Raw genomic sequence first — 20,377 nt, forward strand, 5'->3', positions numbered from 1 at the left:
CATGTCGTTTTTATGTTGAGGACACCAGAACTGCACACAGTGCTGCAAGTGCGGTCTCATTCTTTAATGGTATTTGTTTTGTGAGCATGTGTAAGGAGACAGGACAGGGTAGGCGGGAAACCCTTTGGTTTTCCAAAGGATGAGGTGAAGACACCGGGAGGAGAAAGCTGCACCGGCACCCGCAGATGTGTGAGGTTATTATGGACATTCCTTAAATACCGCTGAGGGATAACTAAAGCGGTGTCCTGACGGCTCCCGCCTGCCACACACCTGCGCAGGCGCGGCTCCCGCTGATGGTTCGGGGGCCCATCCCCACCCCGGCGGGGCAGCACCCCCCCAGCACCGCCACCAGCGGCTCCCGGCTGCCCCCTGCCGGCAACGCGGGCCCCGCCACAGGGCCCTCGGCAGGCGCCATGCGCGGCGCCCTGCCCCTTCGCGGCGTGCCCGCCGCCATGGCGTGCCCGGCCGCCGGGATGGTGCCGGTGTTGCCGGGGCTCTACGTGGGCGGCGCGGGGTCGTGCTCGTCCCCAGAGTCGTTGGCGGCGGCGGGGGTGGTGGCGGTGCTGACGGTGGACGCGGAGGAGCCGCCGGCCGTGCCGGGGGTACGGGCCATGCACGTACGGGCGCTGGACGAGCCCTACGCCGACCTGCTGAGCCGCCTGGATGACAGCGCCGCCTTCATCGGCGCCGCAAGGGCGGGTGGCGGCGCTGCCCTCGTCCGCTGGTGAGCGCCGCGGCGGTGGGGGACCGGTCGCTTCCCTTCCCTCCGTGCGGCGCTCCTCACAGCCCGACCTGTCCTGTCCCGTCCCGTCCTTGCAGCCAGGCCGGGGTGAGCCGCAGCGTGGCCGTGGTGACCGCCTACCTCATGAAGACACAGGGACTCGGCTGGGAAGAGGCCTACGCCGCCGTCAGGGCCGCCAAACCCGACGCCGAGTGGGTCTCTTGTCCCCGCTCCCCGGCCGCCCCCCGCCGCTCCCCGGCCGCCCGTTGTCCCCTCAGCCCCCTCTCCTCTCGCCCCGCCGCAGGATGAACCCGGGTTTCCAGGCGCAGCTGAAGCTCTACGAGGCCATGGGCTGCGCCGTGGACACCAGCAGCGCTCTCTACAAGCGGTACCGGCTGCAGATGCTCACGGAGAGGTACCCCGGTGAGCGGCGGGGCCGAGGTGCGCCTCGGCGGGCGTCGGCCTTGGGCTCTGGCGGGTGCGTGGAGGGAGGCTTCGGGCAGTGTCCCAGGGAGGGTGGCCCCTGTGGGACCAAGTCCGTTCTAAAGGGAGCACAGAAAGCCGTGTCAGAGGTGGTTGACTTGGAGTGTTGTGCTCAAAGCAATTGGGTTGGCTCGGCAAACAGTCGCATTGTGCTGGCCCTAAAGGATTCCAGCTCATCAGTGGGGAAAAATGTGTCTCTGAGAGATGCCTGAGAAAAGACGTCTGTAGGGAACCGCTCTCTTTAGCAAAATGCAGAAATGATAACGGTCAGTTTGATTTGTTTCCTGATTTTTATGTACCTGGCTGATCAAAGTGAACATCCTCTAAAAAGAAGTCAAGAATAACAAAATTGGCAAATGCAGAACTGAGATAGAGCTCAAAAATCAAGATAAGAAGTAAACTTGTATACTTTGATTTGCCAAGGGTGACTGCAGTAGAAATGTGTGCAGATGTGTAATCTTATAAAACAATCATAATCCATAGCTTTTTTGCAGGATCCGGGTGTTGCATATTCAGCATGACAGTGCTGTCTCCTCTTATGTGTCATTCTCCATAGCAGGCCCTGTTCGTAAGCTGACTTGTGTGCACTGAAAGACTGGCAGAACTGTTCTAACTCCTTCTCTGCCTTTACTTTCTAAGTAAGAACATAAAGCAAAATGCAACTATTTCACCCTTGTTAAGGCTGAAGTCTAGATCCTGGTTCCTTGTATTAAGTGAATCCCAGTCTTAGGTGTGGTGGAGCAAGGCTCCTTCATTTTTGCCTTATCTAATGAACTTGGTGTGTGGACAAATGGATGTGTTGAAGGTGAGTTGTGCATGCTGGGGCAGAGGTGTAGCGCTGTCCTGTCCCACATGCAGCACAGCTGCATCCCTCTGATTCACAACTTGGTACTGACACCTCTGCAGAACTTCAGGACTTGCCCCGAGAGGTCTTTGCTGTTGATCCAACCAGTGTATGTCAGACTCCAAACACAGAGGTTCTCTACAGGTGCAGGAAATGCAGGTACTGAACTTTCTCTGTTTCTCCATAAGATGTGATTTTGTAAAGGACTCAAAAGAAAAATAGTCTGTGTAAAGCACTGTCATTGATAGGACAGGGATGAGCTCTTGCCCAAGGTTCCATGCCATGTGTACCTCCAAAATCAGACAAATCTTATGGAATAGAATTTCTTGTTCCTTGGGGTTGTGTGGCACTTGTGCAGCCTGATCTGCTGCCTCCTATGGACCAGCATAATCCCACTTGGCTCTAAGCAGCTTGCTCTGAGACCATAACTTCTAGTTTGTTTTTGACAGTTTCTCCAGAAGAAACTTCCTGTAAATGTGTAGATTTACTGCATTTTAACTACCTTTTATGGCTTGCTTTAAGTGAAACTGAATAATCCTGCTGTTTCCTAGGTGTAGGTTTCTTCAAACATATGAAGTTTTTGTAGGCAGGAATTGTTTGAAAAAAGGTCTAGATAAAAGCATACAAGTGGGGCAGAGCCCAAAGCTACACCAATCACTAGATGTGTCAAGAGAGAAATCAGTGCCTTCTAGACTAGACGAAAACAACCCCAAACCATAGGGTTTGCAATCGTGTTTATTTCCTGGCAGGAGGTCCTCATCCTTATTTCCTGTTGTCTATAGTTTCCCTAGTAAAAACCCAATTACTTTACTTCTTTTTCCCCTCTGTGTCGTCGTGTGCAGGCGTGCTCTGTTCCGTAGTTCCAGCATCCTGTCCCACACAGAAGGAAGCGGCCCGACAGCCTTTGCCCACAAGAGGATAATGGACTCTGCTCAGCTTTGTGGTGACACCCGTGAGAAGTGTACCTCTTACTTCACCGAGCCTGTGCAATGGATGGAGCCAGCGTTGCTTGGAGTAATGGAAGGACAGGTGATGGGCAGCATGCGCTTTAGGCTTGGATTTTACTCTTTCTAAGAGGCAGAACAAATTGTTTCTGTTCCCTGATGCAGAAGCCCCCACACCAGGACCTAGGTCTACCAGCCTTTCTGGCATGAATTTTCCAGCTTGTGAATAGATTCTTACATATGCTTTTACAAGAAAAGGAGCTGCTGGTTGTGTTGGGCCGAGACCACTACCCAGGGTGTTGGGCAGGGTTTATCTGCTGTTTGGTTTTAGTGTAAGAAGACAGCTTGTGGTACTTAAATCTGCTGTGGTCTTGCACTGACTTGAGGCTCTCTGGAGACTGGCAGAACTGTCCTGGAACCACACCAGGTCCAAGTAGCTGCATTTCCACACCCTCCCTTCTGCCAGCAGAGCTGCCTGCTATAGCCTAGGGCTAAACAGCCCTGCCAGGTTAGCTTTTTTTGTCAGTTTTTCACCCCATTTACCTTTTCTGAAGTGTTAAAGGGAAGGACCTGGCTCTGCAGAGGTTGTCACAATGACCGTGCCATAGAAGTACACTGAAGTAGCTCTCCATCTGCACGTGCCTTAGACTGGGTCATGCTTTCTTCTTGCAGCTGCTGTGTCCCAAATGCACGTCGAAGCTGGGCTCCTTCAGCTGGCGGGGTGAGCAGTGTTCCTGTGGCCGCTGGGTGACACCTGCCTTCCAGATCCACAAAAGTCGCGTGGATGAAGTGAAGACGCTGCCGGTTGGGAACTTCCACACTGCCAAAACCTGAACTGCTCGCTTCTCTCACTGGATTTCTTACTATCCACAGAGAACTGCCAGGCTGCAGTTGCCAGGGCTGAGCTTGTCACCTCCACCCCTTTGTGAGACAGTGGAATTACTTCCATATCTGCTCTGATCAAGCTTGCTGTATCTCTAATATGTATATAACAATAGCAAAACACTTCCATCAAAGAGGTGTTACACACTGGTCCAAACAGATACAACAATGCCTCAATACATTGTTTTGTGTGCTGCTATTTACAGGTGGGTTTCAACGCCTTATTGAAAAGGAATGCTAACTTCTGGGCTTCGGCCAGCAATGCCACAGTGATCTTCCCATCCAGAGGTCCCAATCACTTTGTCCAACATTCATATTTAGAGATTTCAGGAGGTATATTCCAGAGCAGAGAAATACTTTAAGGCCCTGACAGACTGATTTAAAGAAATGCCTAAAATGAAGTAGTAAGGCTTTAAGCAAGCTGTGAGCTGTCCTGACAGCATGCTGTGTTTACCACAGGGGACAGGGTTGGTTTGATGTAATAAAAGAGGACAGACAAAACCTACTTTAAATCAGTTTTATTTTCATTGACTTCAACGTATTTTTTTTTTACTTTTCTTTTTTACACAATTTCCTGCAACATACATTATGAAATATACAAGATAAAGTAGGTGGTGGGGTTCTGCCCATCTTTTAGTTCCTCCCACAGCTGTGGAGGGAGGACCTACAGGACACAGTGAACATCAGAATCTCAACACTGAAAACAGACACAAACCAAAAAAAGACAAATATATATGAAACTGTTTGAACTGGTCACACTTCAGGGCCAGGTACAGCACAATAAATATTAGAACTGCATTATCATAGACATCTTCTGTAAAGTTTTTAACATCCTCTATTTAAAGAGATAACATCTGGTTTCTAGCATGAAATGCTACATAGTACAGTGGTGAAGGGTACAAACAATGAGGAATCCAGCAAGGGCTTGGACAGTGACTACTCATTCACACATGCTCATTGGTAAAATAAGCAGCATACACCAGAAGTTCAGTGAGCTGTAAACTTAACCATTCGCTACCAGGATATCGGCTGGAGGAATACGTGCTTTTGGGAGGACCAGAAGTAGTTAATCCCTTTAACTTTCAGCCTGGCTCTCCCCCAACAAACAGCAAGTTGATACTGTAATGGAAGTGGCAGCATTTGGTCCGTAGTGCAAGATCCCTTTGCGTCACTACTGTTCAGAGCTGGCAGCAATACCTCAGTGCAGAATTCATGCACAGCCATGCCACCCGCATGGTGTCACCAACACTGGGTACTGCTTGGTGACATAACAAAGCAGTAAAAAACATCATCTGGAAGCCAGCTGGGTGCAGGCAAACAGCACTGGATGCCACCCGACACAAGTGAGGCAGGGACTGGAGAGGATGCAGGCATTTCTGTCTCCACAGCAGTGGGCCCCTGGAGTGTGACAGAAAGGCTGCCCTATGTTCATTCCCCACCTCTTACTAGTTTTGCCAGTCAGCAAGCCCAAGAAGCAGCGGTTTCAGCTGTTTGACAAGAGTGCTTCCAGAGCACAAGGCCAGAGTCACTGGTTTCTCTTGCATTGCCATCAACGTGGCAGGAGTAATTACATTTTGCACTTTCCAGCCTTCCCCCTGATCATCCCCCGCCCCCAGTTTAGCATCATACATTCCTCTTACATGAGAACCAGGGACCTTCTGTGCCACCACCAAACCGGCCACGTGAGCACAGGTGGAGGAGGAAGGCTGGGCACACGCTTTCCCTTCCTTAGCACCATCTGGGCATTGCACTGGGAGGCAGAGCACCACCAAGGAAGGACTGCCTGCCTGGTCCACATGCATGGCATCTCCAAATTTACCATCTACATCCTGCAGCACATGGCAGCAGTCACAAGCCTCACTAACTAAAGCAGCTGAGTGTCATGAAATCTTACGGGGTGAGTGGGAGGCAAGAAGGTCAAATTCTTTTGGAAGCTGAGCACCTATGGCTTTGATTTTAGCTGATGCAGAGCCCAGCAGTCCTATCTGTATTAAGTAGGAAGATAAAACTCTATTTCTCCAGGGTATGGAAGTACACTGGTCACTTGTACGTGCTCATCTTCTAGACAGTCACTTCTTGGAGAGATGTAGAACTACCACGTTTAAACACCAACTGACTCGGCTGAGGGCTGCAGAAGGGAAAGAGTAGTGAAGAACTTCTGGTTGTATCAATGTATCAGCAGAACATGGTCAAAACCTCTTTGAGAATAGGGAGTTCTACGTCATGATAGTCAGCAAAGCGCCAGATGTAAATGCCCTTACCCCTGCCAGCTCAGAACGTACCGCGTGACTGCATTAAGATGTATACCTCCTCTGCCAGTACAGCTCAGCTGGATACATTACAAGGTGAAAGACCAGTTACCAAGAGAGCTGGGAGAGGCAAAGTGAAATTCTTCCCACCCTAGAAGCGTACAACAGCATTTCTTCACTCAGCCAGGCCCATTCACACAACACTTACCATTTCAGACACACAAAGCAATGCCAAACACAAATTAGGAGGAATGTTTTGTAAGGACACTCTCTGAGTATGAACAGGGAAAACATAGGGCTATTTATCAACTCAAGTACTGTTGCATCATTCTTGTAAGGTAGGGAAGCAGAGGAGCTGAGATGAGGAATTGAGAGGACAAACTGGAGTGGTCACAGAGGTCAAGTCTAGTCTTCCAGACTGCGAAACGCATTCTGCATATCCTCAAACAGCTGAGCATAGTCCGCCTTGATTTTTGTTTCACCGTCTTTGACGGGGTCCTGAAAGATAACACAGGAAGTGAACAGCTCCATGAGGAAAAGCCTTGGGTACTTTAGACAACCCTGCTTTGCCAGTGCTGTAATTTCTTGCCCTTGGGACTAACCCTTGCCAACTGCAGAGCAAGCATTATAGCTCCCGTCTGTCTCACTGACAGCCACAAGGTTTGAATCTCATCCTCTTGCCACATTCAGGGAGCAGGCAGAATGGATCCTGGACAGAGATTTTCTTTCATGAGCAGTGGTTACCTTATTGCAAAGCAATTGATTTGGAGAGGATTCAGTAATACGGAGGGTCTTGGTTAATGCTGTGTGACTGAAGAGCTGCAGTGGTTAGTACAAACTCCTATCCCCAAACCAAGCGGAACAAGCCTCACTGTGACTCAGAAATGCTCTGCTGTACTTTCTGGGGTGCATCCCCTACTGAGTGAAGAAGCTACTTTGCCATCACTCGGAGGTCACTTGGTTCCAATTAAAATCTTATTGTGCAATCAGAAGCTCAAACCCCTCTTTGCACAGCTTCATTTTCTCAGAATATTTTTCATGAAAGACAAAGGCAAAAACGTTAACAATCAGCTTTGCTCTGAGGCTGCAACGCCTTCCTGTGAGAAGCAGTAACTGCCAGGCTCTGAAACCTGCTCAGTATCTTCACCATTCCCCTCTCAGCACTACATTTCTCTGGGCCAGTGCAGCTCTTGGGAAACACAGAGGACCTACATGCGTAGGTGCAATCCTCGTTCGTTGTCTCTCCAAAACACACAGACTGCAGGATGCAGGGTATTTAAATTCCCATGCCTTTTAGCCTGTTACCCAAGAATGTAATTTTCCTTTCATAACTACTCCTGTATTAGAGGGCCAGCTCCCCTTAACATGCATTCTCCCCCTGGCTTCCCTTTTTCAGTCCACCATTCTGCTGTATGCCAGACGTCTTCTCGTGGCCATGGTTTGTAAAAAGGGTGTCATTTCCCCTGTCTCTATACAGCCAGCCCTCAAAGAAACTCATATGTGCATCTTGTTGTGTTCTTGATGCTTTGAGAATATATACCAGGGATCTGCTTACTGCAGAAACAAGCCAAATAACCTCCAGGAACAGAATCCATTGGCACACCAGAACACTTAAATTTAACGTAATTTTATCCTATGGTACTTGAAAGATTTGCAATGATGGCTTACAAGAGTTATAGCAGAGTAAGCATTATTCTTCACAGAGATTATTCCTTAGCTACTTTAACATCAGTTTCTTAGCATGTTTAGTCAGCATCACAGGTTACTGTCCTACCAGGAGCTGGTCCTACACCAGCATGCTCTGGATGAGTTTTAGGAAAGCCGTACCCTAAGAAGATGGCTTTTGAAGTTACCCAGAGCAGGTGCTCCAAGGCATTTGTTTTCCCTTCAGCTCACATTGAAGTGACTTCTCCCTTCCCCTCCTCCTAGTTACCTGCCTTAAGTCGTGAAGCCAAACACAGCATACATCATGTATTGCTGCAGACTGGCATTTCTTTCCTTAACTTCCATTCAAGAGTATGCCATCAACATTTCTATCATTCACTTTTTAGCCCATTCCTGGATTTAAACTTGAGGCTGCTTTTATCTGTTAATTCTCCTTAGAACATATTATGATTTTTTACACAAAAGTTTATCACAAATCCCCCAAATAAACAGGAAAGGTACTTGTACTAGTACCACGATACACGTCACATAGAAGAGGCTCTCCAAGATGGGAGTGCCAAGGCTATGCAGCGTGCATCACCTGCCTGGTTTCTGTACTGACCATTCTTGTGCTCACAAACTAAAACCAGTTCTTAAGGGCATTCAGAAAGTCTCTGTTCACAGACCTTTATCTGAGGCAACTGATGACCACCTTTGCCTTTCAGAGGCACTGGAAGCTCACAAAAAGCAGCACAACCCAGTTCCTTCCAAACATACCTTGAACTTCATGGAGGTAAGTCTGTAGAGGATCTCGCTCATGTTCTCTCGGATGATGGACCACGTGATTTTATTGTCACTCTGGGCTGTGGTTTCTACAGCACGGCGTGCCATGTCATAGAATGCAATCATATTGGAAAGCATTCCCACTGTTTTGTAGAAAGGGCAGAACCTGGTGGGATGCAAAAGGATTGATCAGGCATCTTGTCACAGTTAACAGGACTTTGCTCCAGCCTTCACAACTCTGAGTTCTCACCTGACAGAAGGGGCACTAGCCTGCTTTACCCCAGGCATTTTGAATATACACTGTCAAAAGACACGTTTTTAAACAAGCAAATCACAGACTAGGACAATCATATTGGAGGGAGGTTTCTGAAGTAGCACCCAAACACTGGGCAAAATAGGAGAGAACAGGAACCATGGCTGCAGAAAGTCTCACTTTTCAATCTGTGCCAATGCTAATAAGAAAGGGAAAACACCAGAGCAGCCAACGGAATTCCTCCTTCCTGTTTTGTCCATCATGGGAGCAGACTTCCTCCAAGCAGCCTGGGATGACCTGACAGCTCTGCAAGTTTCTTTGCTCACAGGAAAAGGAGTGTTTCTATGACAAGAACACTCCACATACAAACCCCTTAATTCTTAATGGGTGGATGACTGCCATGGAAGATGCGTCATTATTATTTATACCCTGCATCACCCTACTTCATCTGCTTCCCTATCACTTACAAGCATGCTTGCCCTAGTAACCTAATCAAAGGCATGCACTGCTACAGAACGACGGACATCTACATTTTTAGTGATGAAGTACTTAAGACCTCCTGATCTACCTGAGCAGGGGAGCGAGATGAAGTACAAAAGGCCCCTTTGTAAGGCTCTTAAAAACACAAAGACAGCATAGAAAGCAGCAAAGCAGACAGGGATAAATATCACACTAGGGAAAAGATCCAGTATTTTTTTTCTATGGATCTAATTTACTCAGGAATTATGCAACAGTAACTGAAAGCAGATTCTTGCAATCCCCCATGTATGGCCAGAATAACCAGGAAGACCTTGGATGTTGTCTCTGAAAATAAAGTGCTCCTCTCCTCCTAAGGAGGACATGCTATTGGTTAACTGAACAACAGATGAGGGCCTGAGAAACTCAAAGGGTGTGACAGCATTTGGAAAAGGTCTGCATACCTTGGGTAAGACAAAGTGAATACACTGTTCAGTGGCCTACCTAAGCACAGCTCTTCCATTTGCATGCCGAGTGCAATTTCCAAGTACAATGGCTGTCTATGCAGACTACACAAGCCCAAGAGGAGAGAGCAGCCAGTCAGATCTCACCTGTCATAAGGCGTATAACCGTTCTGTTGCAAGAAGTCATCTTTTATCAGCTTGGCAACCTCCAAGGTAATTTTATCTGTTTCTGCCAAGGAAGCCTAGAAAAATAAGGCACACTGTTAGTTTAGTACTCCATTCCACGAGGACATGGTACGTCCTGGCCAAGAACAGGTATCTTTCAGTACTTGTTCTCTTCCCACCCTCTTAAGATGGCTTTCAGCAGAATTCTATCTTTGGGGTATTTCTCACTCCCTGCTCTAGTCCAGCCAATTTCATTGATTGCCAAACTAAGATGGGCCAAACAGTCACTAAGTATATCTGATGATAAACAATGGAAAGGAAGTTTCCTTTAATATAATGGGAAAGCCACCAGACAGAAAACACACATGGCTTTGCTACAAGGTACGCTGAACCATCACCTTCCTACATAAAGAAATCAATTCATTTTTACCTTCCTGAATCCTAATGTCCATGGAAGAAAAACTAGATCTCACTAAGTAATCTTAAGGATTTGATACTAGCCTCCACAGCCACCAACGGGGTTTCCCTGTCTGGCATTCAAGAAGAGCAAAAGAGTTGATGACAATGCCTGTCATACTTCATGGGACAGCCACAGCCCTGGTGCACACTGCTGCTGTTGGCACCACAGGTCACTCCTCTACCTTCACTGTCCTTTTGCTAAAGGGGGCAAATTGAGTTTCGAGTACCTCAAGGCTTGCCTTCTGCACAGAAAGTCTGGACCTTCTTTCACAAGAAGACTAACAGAAATCAGAGCTAATAAGAAAAAAAAAGAAAAAGTATCTGATTGTTTCTCCACAATTTCCCCTTTCTAAAGGTTTGTTGCACTTTTTGGCCAAGCCCAGGCTTCAGCTGTTAAAGGTGCCATCTTTGAGAATAAGATCACCAGTTCCAGTACTTCTATCATGGGAATAATGCCTTGTTGCAGGCACTGGCTTATCAATATCCCTTCCCCACCAAGGAACTGATTCTACCCTGCTCTGTAAACTAGTCTTTCAGAACATGGTTTTGTAAATAGAAAAGTGCAGAAGACTCCAAGATCACATCTCCTTTTCTTCAAAGGCACATCTAGAGAGCTCTGCCAAGCAAGAGGTAGTGAAGGCCTCATCTTGGTTGGGCTGCATCATCAGTGAATAGAGAGAATACTCCCTCCAAATAACAATAGTTAATACAAAATCCCACACAGTACTATGAGCCTGTAAATCAGCACAGTTCACCCAAACCTCATGGGATTAAGTTACTGTCAAGTATGTATTGGGCACCTGTCAGTAACTGTTTATAGTGCTAAGCTGAAACACAAGTTTCCACTAGGTCCCTTTTTTGAGGGTTCTCAAGGGAAATACTCCTATCCAAGTTCAGCTTTCTCTCCAAAATAGTGAAGCAAATGAAGGAAATTAAAGAATGCCAGTAAAGTGGAGCCATATGTCCTGTCACAAGTTTCCAGAGAAACTAGGGAATCACCAAGTCTCGGAAAAAGCAGGCATTGCTTCTGTTTCTTACAGGCCAGCTTGTAAATGCCAGCACCTCTGTTCTGCAGCTGGCAACACGGCTTCTAATAAACTGTAACCCTTCAGATGACTTCAGCAGTCAAGATCAGTTTGTGCCATTTCTCTTGCAAAAATTACTTACTACTGTAAGTTACAGCAATGGATGTTTCAGCAGAACAGGAGCATTAAAGCAAGAAGCTTCTTAACTCCAGCATTAGATGCTCTGCCAACTAATTTATATGAGAAAAGTAGCATCAAGCCAAGGTTCATCCAAAAAACTCTTTTGTTGTTAGAAGTCAAAAAAGAAGAAAGTTGGAACAGTTAGGGGCAGGAGAGTCTGACATCTCCCAGTGGCCATCTGCCTTTTTTGCAAAAGGCAATAACCATCAAATCTGATCTAAGACACGATCTAAAGCCTGCGCTAGTGGTAAGGAAATGAAGGATGGCTCATTGACACCACATTTCCTCAGAGCTGGTTACTCACCTTCCCCACAAGCTGCACAATCTCTGCAAGATCCTCTTCCTCCTGTAGGATCTCTTTGGCTTTTGTCCTGAGAGGGACAAACTCTGTAAAATGCTTGTCGTAGTACTCATCCAGGGCACGCGTGTATTTGCTGTAACTGATCAGCCAGTTGACGGAGGGGAAGTGCTTGCGTTGTGCCAGCTTCTTATCCAAGCCCCAGAAAACCTGGCAGAAGGCAGAAAGACCAACCAGCGTTCCAAATAAAATAGGAACCAAACATAATTGAAGGCAATAAGTACAGAAAGCAAGTTTGCACAAAAGCAATATGGCAAAGGCTATCATAAATGAAAGCTTCAGAGAGAAAAAGAAAGCCTTCCTTATATTACCTATAGCAGTGACTTTCAAACACACTTCTCAAGAAAGGATGTACCTTCTAAACTGAGTTCAGACTTACTCAGCTTAAGACTCCTCTTAAGGAGGAAGAAGTCAGCCAATTACAATGCCAATTCTGGAGTCTAATTAAGTGGGGACCTATAAGATGTAACTCCTTTTCCTTAAGCAGGGCTGCAATCAGCGGCAAGACATTAATCTCCCAGTCATCTGATCCGAGGACTTTTCTGTGGTTTCAATACACCTATTAAGAGTGATTCACTTTCCATCTCGGCCAACAGCAGCCACATTTGAAGTGCAGCTCAGTGGGCAGCAATCAGGAAGCATAGACAGTCCTGAGCAGTCGGCACTGGGATGAATTGCTGCCTTCACTTCCTCTTCCAAAGTGATCTCAAACACATCAGTTCAGAGACCATCTTGCAAGGTCACCTTTTACACTGTTAGAACATTTTGCAAAGCACCCTAACAAAGCTGCCTGTGTCAAACCAAAGCTTTTACACCCCTGCCACTGGCACAAATGCACTGAAGCATGATCATTTTGGGATCAACGAAGTGGATGGAAGAGCTGAAACATTGTGGGACATACCTGAACAATGCCCAGTGTAGCAGATGTGACAGGATCAGAGAAGTCACCACCTGGGGGAGACACGCTGAGCAGGAAGAGATAAGGAAGAATCATCAGAGTTGCTTTCACAGTTTAAACTGAAGTACCGAACATGAGGCTGCACAGCTGAGTTATTACAGAAAACACAAAAGCCAACGTGATCTCAAGGAACAGATCACAATCTTCCAACTGCAGAAAGTGTTTGATGCATACCCACACAGCTGTTGCATCAAATAGACCAGGAAATACAGCTGTATCAGTAACTGAGTGACAGTATCAAGGTATGATTTCAGTCGCTTTAGCTCCAGGAATTAACTACAGCTTGGATTATCAAACCTAACCCTATCGGAACAGATTCAGCAAGTGTGCTGAGAGAACACTGTGAAACACAGTGTAATGATTATGCTACAGAAAACTATACCCCAATTTGAAATTATTTGAGATATTCACCTATACAATAACCACTTAAATTTCATTTGGGCTTGACACCTTAATATATGCCTCAGAGAGAAAATACTTAACATCTGACTCAAAAGCACAATTCATTTGTGTATGGATGTTGTAGGCAGCAGAACTAAGCAGAGCAAAAAATGGACTCCAGATGTTCTTACAGATGCTGAAGCATCTCCTCAAAACATGTGGTGGAAAGTTCACTTGCCCACAGTATGATATACCTATATGTCACCTATAACAATGTCTGGGGACCACATGCCCATGGCAGCTTAAGATGTGCTGCTCTATGTAATACTACTCTATTTAAGCAAGAGAATCACTTGCTGCTCTAATTGCCCCTTCTTTCCTGCTCTGAGCATGGTTTGACATACTTTTCAGTGACAGCTCTAATGACATTGTTCCCTGAGCCATTTGCTCCAGCTGCTGCAAGTGACTGCAAGTCTGCACCTCACAGAACTACCTGTCCACATTCATTCTTTCTGCCCCCACACATCATTTAGCAGCAGCTCTGGGGGAACAGAGACTAAATATCTACCTACTCAACCATGTATTTTTAGTCCTGCAGCTGCACAGAGCAATGACTTTTTTTATCTGAAAAATAGGTACTTTGAGATATAAAAACACAGAGGAAGAGCTGCACCCAACACAAAGCAAAGTGATGCAACACTCACGCTCCAACAATGCTGACACTGCCTTCCCTTTCAGGATTCCCCAGACACTTCACTCTGCCAGCTCGCTCATAGAAAGAGGCTAGACGGGCACCAAGGTAGGCTGGATAACCACTGTCTGCAAACAGCAACACACAGAAATGGAGTCAAAGGCTCAGAGTTTAAAGGATGCTTTTACAAGACTAGGCTGAGAAAAGACTACTCACCAGCTGGCATTTCAGCCAGTCGCCCGGAGATCTCTCGGAGGGCCTCAGCCCATCGGGAAGTGGAGTCTGCCATCATACTGACATGGTAGCCCATGTCCCGGAAATACTCAGACAGGGTGATTCCTAGAACAAAGACAACAGCGTAATCAGCATAGGGCTCCGGAAGGAATTCTACGCTTTCGTGTTGTCATCAAGATGCAAATAAGCCAAATTATATCCAAGTTCACATCTGGATGGAAACAGACACTGGAAATTAATTCTTTCTTCCCACTAGATCATGTCCTTGCTGTTTTTTATTGTTTCTTCTCACTCTTCCCATTTTCCCTTATGAACCACTCTGGCTCATCTTACATTCCCGTGTATCTCTTTGAAGCGACATGGCAATGTCACTGATGTTACTCCTTGCATCACTGAAACCATGAACAAAGCCTCTTCTTATTGTAAAATGTCTTCTTCCCTTTCAAACTACCAGAATACAACAGTGAGAAAAGGTCATGTTTTATCTTAATGATCTGACAAGTTTTCATAACCAAGAACTTAAAAGAGCACTATGAGAGGTTGCAAAGGAAAGCAGACTAACCTGCCAATTCAGAGACTCCTAATCCTGCCCAGTAAGTGGCTGTACTTGTCAGTAAAACACTAGTCATAAACAAAAGCCTGCATAATTAAAACATGGAGACAAACCTACATGAGAGCTTGTGCAGTACATTCACCCTATAAGCAAAATCTACTCAATATTCAGAAATCGTAAGTATATACCAAATTCAATTAAGATACTAGGACTTCATGCAGGCAAGGTCCAAAAGGGTTGACTTCTGAAACTAAGCAAGTTTTCTTGGTGCTGACCATCTCGGGAACTGGAAACGCTCCAGCATTATGGCTTGCTCTATACACACAGCTTTTTCAGCCTCCTGTAAACCTTACCAGTATAGATAGAGGCTTCTCTGGCAGCCACAGGCATGTTGGAGGTATTTGCTACCAGAGCTGTTCGTTTCATGATGCTTTCTACTTTGCCATCAACTTCCATTGTTAGCTAAAATGCAAGAAAAGAAAAAAAAAGGTAATGGTAGCAAAGTGTTTGTTGTTGTTTTGTGGGGTGCCTTGTTTTCACAGTATTACTCCCTTTAAATCAGGATCCTCTCCTCACAGCTACTCTACCAAGAGCAGAGACTAGAGGATACTATGCTGGTTTGCCTCCCAGATTGCACACATCTTAATTCTTTAATGCACTACCTCATTGCATCTTCTGCAACTGGCAAATCTCTATTGATCCCATTCAAATGAGTAATGATAAATCCACTGCATCAGGAAGTACATTATCCTCTCTCAGTTTACTAGGCTGGAAGAGCCAAAAAGTTGTATCCTACACCTGTATCCTAAGACCATTAGGAATCAGGCTAAGACCATTAGGCTTCTTTTCCCCACCTAAAATGATCCAAGTTTGCCTTTGACAACTGGACATTAAACCACATATATAAGCCCAGCGAAACCTTACAAACACCTGAACAGAATGCATATCATGACATTTGTATAGAATTCCACTTATGAATATACTGGCATTTCCCTTTTTTCATGGCCACCTCATCTTGACTTTCCCATCTTCTAACTAACCAACACATCCAAGCCCTTTACCCCTTATTTCTGACAATGGAGTTTCCCTAACAGTTCAGACTATGGCTTCTTTCCTGTATTTTACAGAAGAACATGCCACAACTAATTCACTAACATGTAACAGGTAGAAGGATTAGTAAACCCACTGATTTTTTTGTTGTTTAACCAGGCATTTTCTACTTCCTTCAGAAGGCATTCCAAAGCCTCACGTCACACTATTATCTAGCAACTGTATCGCCACCCTGCACCCTTTAAATACAGATGCCACATTTGCTATTTATGGTTAAGTTAGAGATGTTACCGGCGAAAGATAAGGTGCTTGTAACTCTGTTTGTCTTGGCTTTATTTTAAAACAAGTTAGAAGGTACACCCAAAAACTAGTCCAGAGTTGTACTGAGGGGCCACTGAAATAATTCCTGAATGAATCAAAAGGGATTTTCGCTACTACAGCCAGAACTTACAGCAAGGAGGCAAGAAGGTCGTTTTGAGTCACTCTGCCGATATGTTATTCAGTTACAATACCAGTACAAAAGCAAGTTTAGTCTCCATGAATTCTCCATACTAACCTCAGGGAAATCTCTCAGTACTTCAGACATTTCATTTCCTCGTTCTCCACAGCCTACATAAATGATGACATCACTGTTGGAGTATTTTGAGAGAGACTGAGAGATCACAGTCTTCCCACAACCAAATGCTCCTGGAATCGCTGTTGTGCCCCCTTGTACACACCTGAGTAAAGAAAAAGGACTCCGATTTGCAAGAAACAAAAACTCAGCTCTCTCCTATCTTAAAATACGTTTTCCAATAAACTCATAATTGAAAGCAGAATGACAGGAGCCATATTCAGTGTGCTGGGTTAGAAACACAGAGGTATTTCACTAAACCAAAAGACTAAGGTTATAAACTATCCTTTCCTTCTCCTGCCCTTGAAGTACATGAGTTATGCTGGTAAAACAGCTAGACCTTCAGAATTGAAACATAGCAGTTTTCACAGCTGGAAGCACGGACAGAATGCAAACGCTAAGAAAGGAACAACTGCACTTAGCTGTAAGAATAAGCAGCATAATAGTTTAGGACCAAAATTACTGAATTCAGTGTCTTAGAAGGTAGCTGCTTAAATAAGCATTTTGCGCTACAGCTACATGCAACAGTTTCTATAAGTGGTGACCCCATAATCATTGCGAACTGTGCATCCTCAAGACCATGGAAAGCAATCCTACCGATGTGTTCAAACGGAGGTATCAAGCTTGAAAGTTGTAGCCTTTCTGTAGGCTTGGCACGATTATGTTAAGTTTATGCTTGTCCATTCTTTTCTAGATTAATGCACTAGAACTATCTTGTTAAACTTATCCTCCTTTTTCCACTACTAGGATCTCCTGCCAAATACAGAAATACGAGGAATTCAGCTAAATATTTTTTTAAGATCATGCTGTGAACACACAGTGAAATCTTCGGGTCTGTTTGCCCATAAAAAATTAAGGCCTCTTGCCTCTGATTCCCTCCAAAAAAAAAGAGATTTCTTACATGCTAGAAAAGAAGAAGTAGTACTTACGGGAAGAGGGCATCCAGGACCCGCTGGCCAGTTAATAAAGGATGATTGGCTGGTAACTTCTCAGTAACAGGACGGACTTGACGTACAGGCCAGACCTGGACCATAGTGAACTTCTCCTTCACACCTTCAAACTCCAGCTCTAAGACAACATCCTAACAGACAGCACCAGACATCTGAAGTAAGCAAACAGCTGCACTGGACCAACATACAAATTCTTGTCTCAACTACTCTGCACAGCTAGGTGTTTGACACCACCAACTTCTCCAAACTTCATCCGAGGTGAAAAGAGGATGATAGCTCTTTCCCATATCGTATTTACAATGCTATTGAGGGAAAAAGACATGCAAGGCAAAGCGTCACCTAAAAACATGCTTCTGAAGAGCAACTGAATTTTACATATTCATAAGATAGCGCAGATCCCCACAGGCCAGAAAATGTGGCATACTCAAGTGCCATTGGGAAGCCATACACAGAATATAATTGCACAAGACATTCATGTAATCCCTGCAGTTAGGTCAGCAGAGGTGAGCATTAACTCAAGACACTTTGTTGCATGAAACACTTTTTAGTTGTCATCATGCAGAACAGAAAGAATACATCAACCCTATGAGAGAGACATGGAATATATCAGCAACTGCTGTTTCGGAGACTTACTGAAGTGTCATAGTTTCCTGGTGGAGCAATGTATGTAACTGTACCCCTGTTCCGTGGGGGCAGCATGATTTTGTGCTTGATAAGGGAGTTTTCATTCACAATACCATAAATATCTCCACCAGTGATGTGGCTGCCAACCTGGAATCAGAAGAGGTGTATTAGTCATAAGCAAGAACTCCAGCTTTAAAAAAGAACCTTAACCTTAATAAAGTAACTATAGCTATTAAGTCTACCACTGTGATTACTCCCTTTGTAAATGCATTGTTAGAGCACAGTAACCCATTTGCATACATCATTACATTAACAGAACATTGCTAGCAACACTATCTGGGTTGAGGTGCCTTTCAAGGCTCAGACAGTAGCAATTACTGACTGATGCAAGGAATCTTCCTTGTTTCTTATACACCTCTAAGCCTAATGTGTTAAGTAGAGAAAGAATAGCATATTCTACCCTGTAGGCTTGGAAAAAAAAAATGCCACCAAGGGCTAAAGCCATGACATTTTCCAGCTCTAAGGCTACCTTCATTTGCAAGATGTGTTCCACAGTCATTCCTTTTATTTAGTGCAATTCCATGAGCTTCTTTACAGTTTTGCAAACATATTAAAACTTTGTAAGTTTCTCAGATGCAGCAGCAACACTCTGTAAGTCACACAGAGTAAGTTTTGGTGGTCCCCATCCAGGCTCATACATCACTACCACCTCCCAACACAAGCTGCATAAACCATAGCTCCCAGCAGTCCCAGCCCTGGCACTCTGCTCCAGCCCTAACTCTGGGGGTAGAGAAGCAAAGGGGGGAAGGCTTGCGAGAACCTACCCGCAGATTCTTTGAAGGTGTGAATTCCCATTTGATATCTCGGCTCAAAGCTGACACGTTGACACCTCTAGGGATATAGATACTTTTGGTCAGAGTGCTGATGTCTGAGAGAGGCCTCTGGATACCATCAAAAATAGCTCCCATGATGCCAGGCCCTAGTTCCACTGACAGGGGTTTGCCAGTACGGAGTACAGGATCTCCTACAGAGACACCAGCTAAAGATTTGCTGAGGAAAAGTTCATCCAGAGTAAGGGGAAGAAAGTACCACATTCACAACTTCATCATCTAGAACCTCCTTCCTGACTGTAAGGTCATATTTTTATTACTTTATTAACCATCATCATTTGAGAAGCATGTATGCTTTATACTCAACTCAAGCTGAAATTGCCAAAGCAACAAAGCTGCTCATTCTAGGGGTAAATACTCTGCTTCATGATCATTAGTTCAAGTCAACTGTTTGGATGAGTTTGCTGGAGTGCCAGGCATCAGGATGACAAAACATCAAGCATTTCTTACATCTTCAAACCTAGAAAACAGGCTCGATTGTTAAAGTCAGACAATGTTATGAAATGTATAGATTTTTGTTTGTTAGAGAGCACAAATGTTTTGACCTTGAGCCTTCCACAGCCTTTTTGACAGCAGTCTAATTTTAAAGGGAGTTTGTCCAAGACCAGCATTATTTTCTTCCTTTCCTTTATTAAGTTGTCCAGTCTATGCACTATCTAACTCCAAAGATGCACAATGGACTTCTGTGCAGAGGGCCAGCAGCCTGGGAAAGGCCCTGCTAGAATACAAAAGAAAACCCCAAAACCCTATGCAAGACTGAAGAGATTAAATGCAAGCTGACTTCAGAGAGCCCTATGGCAGACTCCTCCCATGAGGAACTTAAGAGTAAACTATATTCAAACTTGCTTCATGTACTATTGGAAGGTTACTAGGTATTACAATGGTGATGCCATCTAAAAGGATAAATCATTAGGTACAAAGAGGAGCTAGTCACCAGTTTACCATCCAACTCCTCAGAACGAAACTTTGGGAGCCAACACAGGTTTTACCCCTAGCCTCTACAGATAGAGCCAACTCTTAAGTTTAAAAGAATACAAGGAAAAAAAAAAAGGTCTGGCTTCAAGTTTTATGACTTCTTTTCTGACATTCTCTCATTTATGTGTAACAGAAAATATATTTTATGTTAACTAGATTTTAGGATACAGACTGTGTTCTAGCTGGACCAAGATTCTGTAAGCACACTGCAGAAGCAAAAATGTAACCTATTATGTCTGGTAAAGTACTCTGCCCAGAAGGCAGCAACCTGCCCTCTTACACAAGCATAGCTTTCAAAAGCAAAGAAAATAAATGCAACAAATACTACTTGTTAGTTTTGTCATTTATAGCTGACATTTGTGAGACAACTTCCTTAAGAATGAGCTCTACTATTTAAACTAAAATTAACTTAAACTCTAAAGCACACATTATTTGATATCCACTTGAAATCTCCTCAGCACACAGACAGGCAAGACAAGATTTACCTCACAGCCATCAGCATTTACCAAGAATGTGCAGAACAGATGTCCTGCTGGCACTGGAAGTAC

At 45.0% G+C, this 20,377-nt stretch overlaps 2 protein-coding genes across 3 annotated transcripts in view; one reads left to right on the top strand and one right to left on the bottom strand.

Annotated features, from left to right (window-relative positions):
- The first annotated feature begins 433 nt into the window (after positions 1-433).
- DUSP12 (dual specificity phosphatase 12) lies at positions 434-4,672 on the top strand. Its single transcript, XM_057415892.1, has 6 exons — positions 434-724; positions 820-933; positions 1,026-1,144; positions 2,111-2,207; positions 2,891-3,077; positions 3,665-4,672. The coding sequence occupies exons 1-6, from the start codon at positions 453-455 to the stop codon at positions 3,824-3,826; spliced, it is 951 nt and encodes a 316-aa protein (XP_057271875.1). The 5' UTR covers positions 434-452; the 3' UTR covers positions 3,827-4,672.
- ATP6V1A (ATPase H+ transporting V1 subunit A) overlaps positions 4,378-20,377 on the bottom strand; it is a 30,719-nt gene continuing 14,719 nt past the window's right edge. For both annotated transcript variants that reach the window (XM_057415890.1, XM_057415891.1), the window contains exons 4-15: positions 18,789-19,003; positions 17,974-18,111; positions 17,320-17,471; positions 16,334-16,496; positions 15,081-15,189; positions 14,157-14,279; positions 13,954-14,068; positions 12,812-12,875; positions 11,857-12,060; positions 9,871-9,965; positions 8,545-8,716; positions 4,378-6,621 (exon numbers count right to left, since the gene is read on the bottom strand). In XM_057415890.1, the coding sequence (XP_057271873.1) occupies positions 6,529-6,621; positions 8,545-8,716; positions 9,871-9,965; positions 11,857-12,060; positions 12,812-12,875; positions 13,954-14,068; positions 14,157-14,279; positions 15,081-15,189; positions 16,334-16,496; positions 17,320-17,471; positions 17,974-18,111; positions 18,789-19,003 (1,643 nt within the window). In that variant the 3' untranslated portion in view covers positions 4,378-6,528. The remainder of the gene's footprint in view (positions 6,622-8,544; positions 8,717-9,870; positions 9,966-11,856; positions 12,061-12,811; positions 12,876-13,953; positions 14,069-14,156; positions 14,280-15,080; positions 15,190-16,333; positions 16,497-17,319; positions 17,472-17,973; positions 18,112-18,788; positions 19,004-20,377) is intronic.

The sequence above is a fragment of the Pezoporus wallicus genome, unplaced genomic scaffold (assembly GCF_028554395.1).
Source record: "Pezoporus wallicus isolate ANWC-B61680 ecotype Strahan unplaced genomic scaffold, APGP_CSIRO_Pwel_v1 contig_6814, whole genome shotgun sequence".
NCBI lineage: Eukaryota > Metazoa > Chordata > Aves > Psittaciformes > Psittacidae > Pezoporus > Pezoporus wallicus.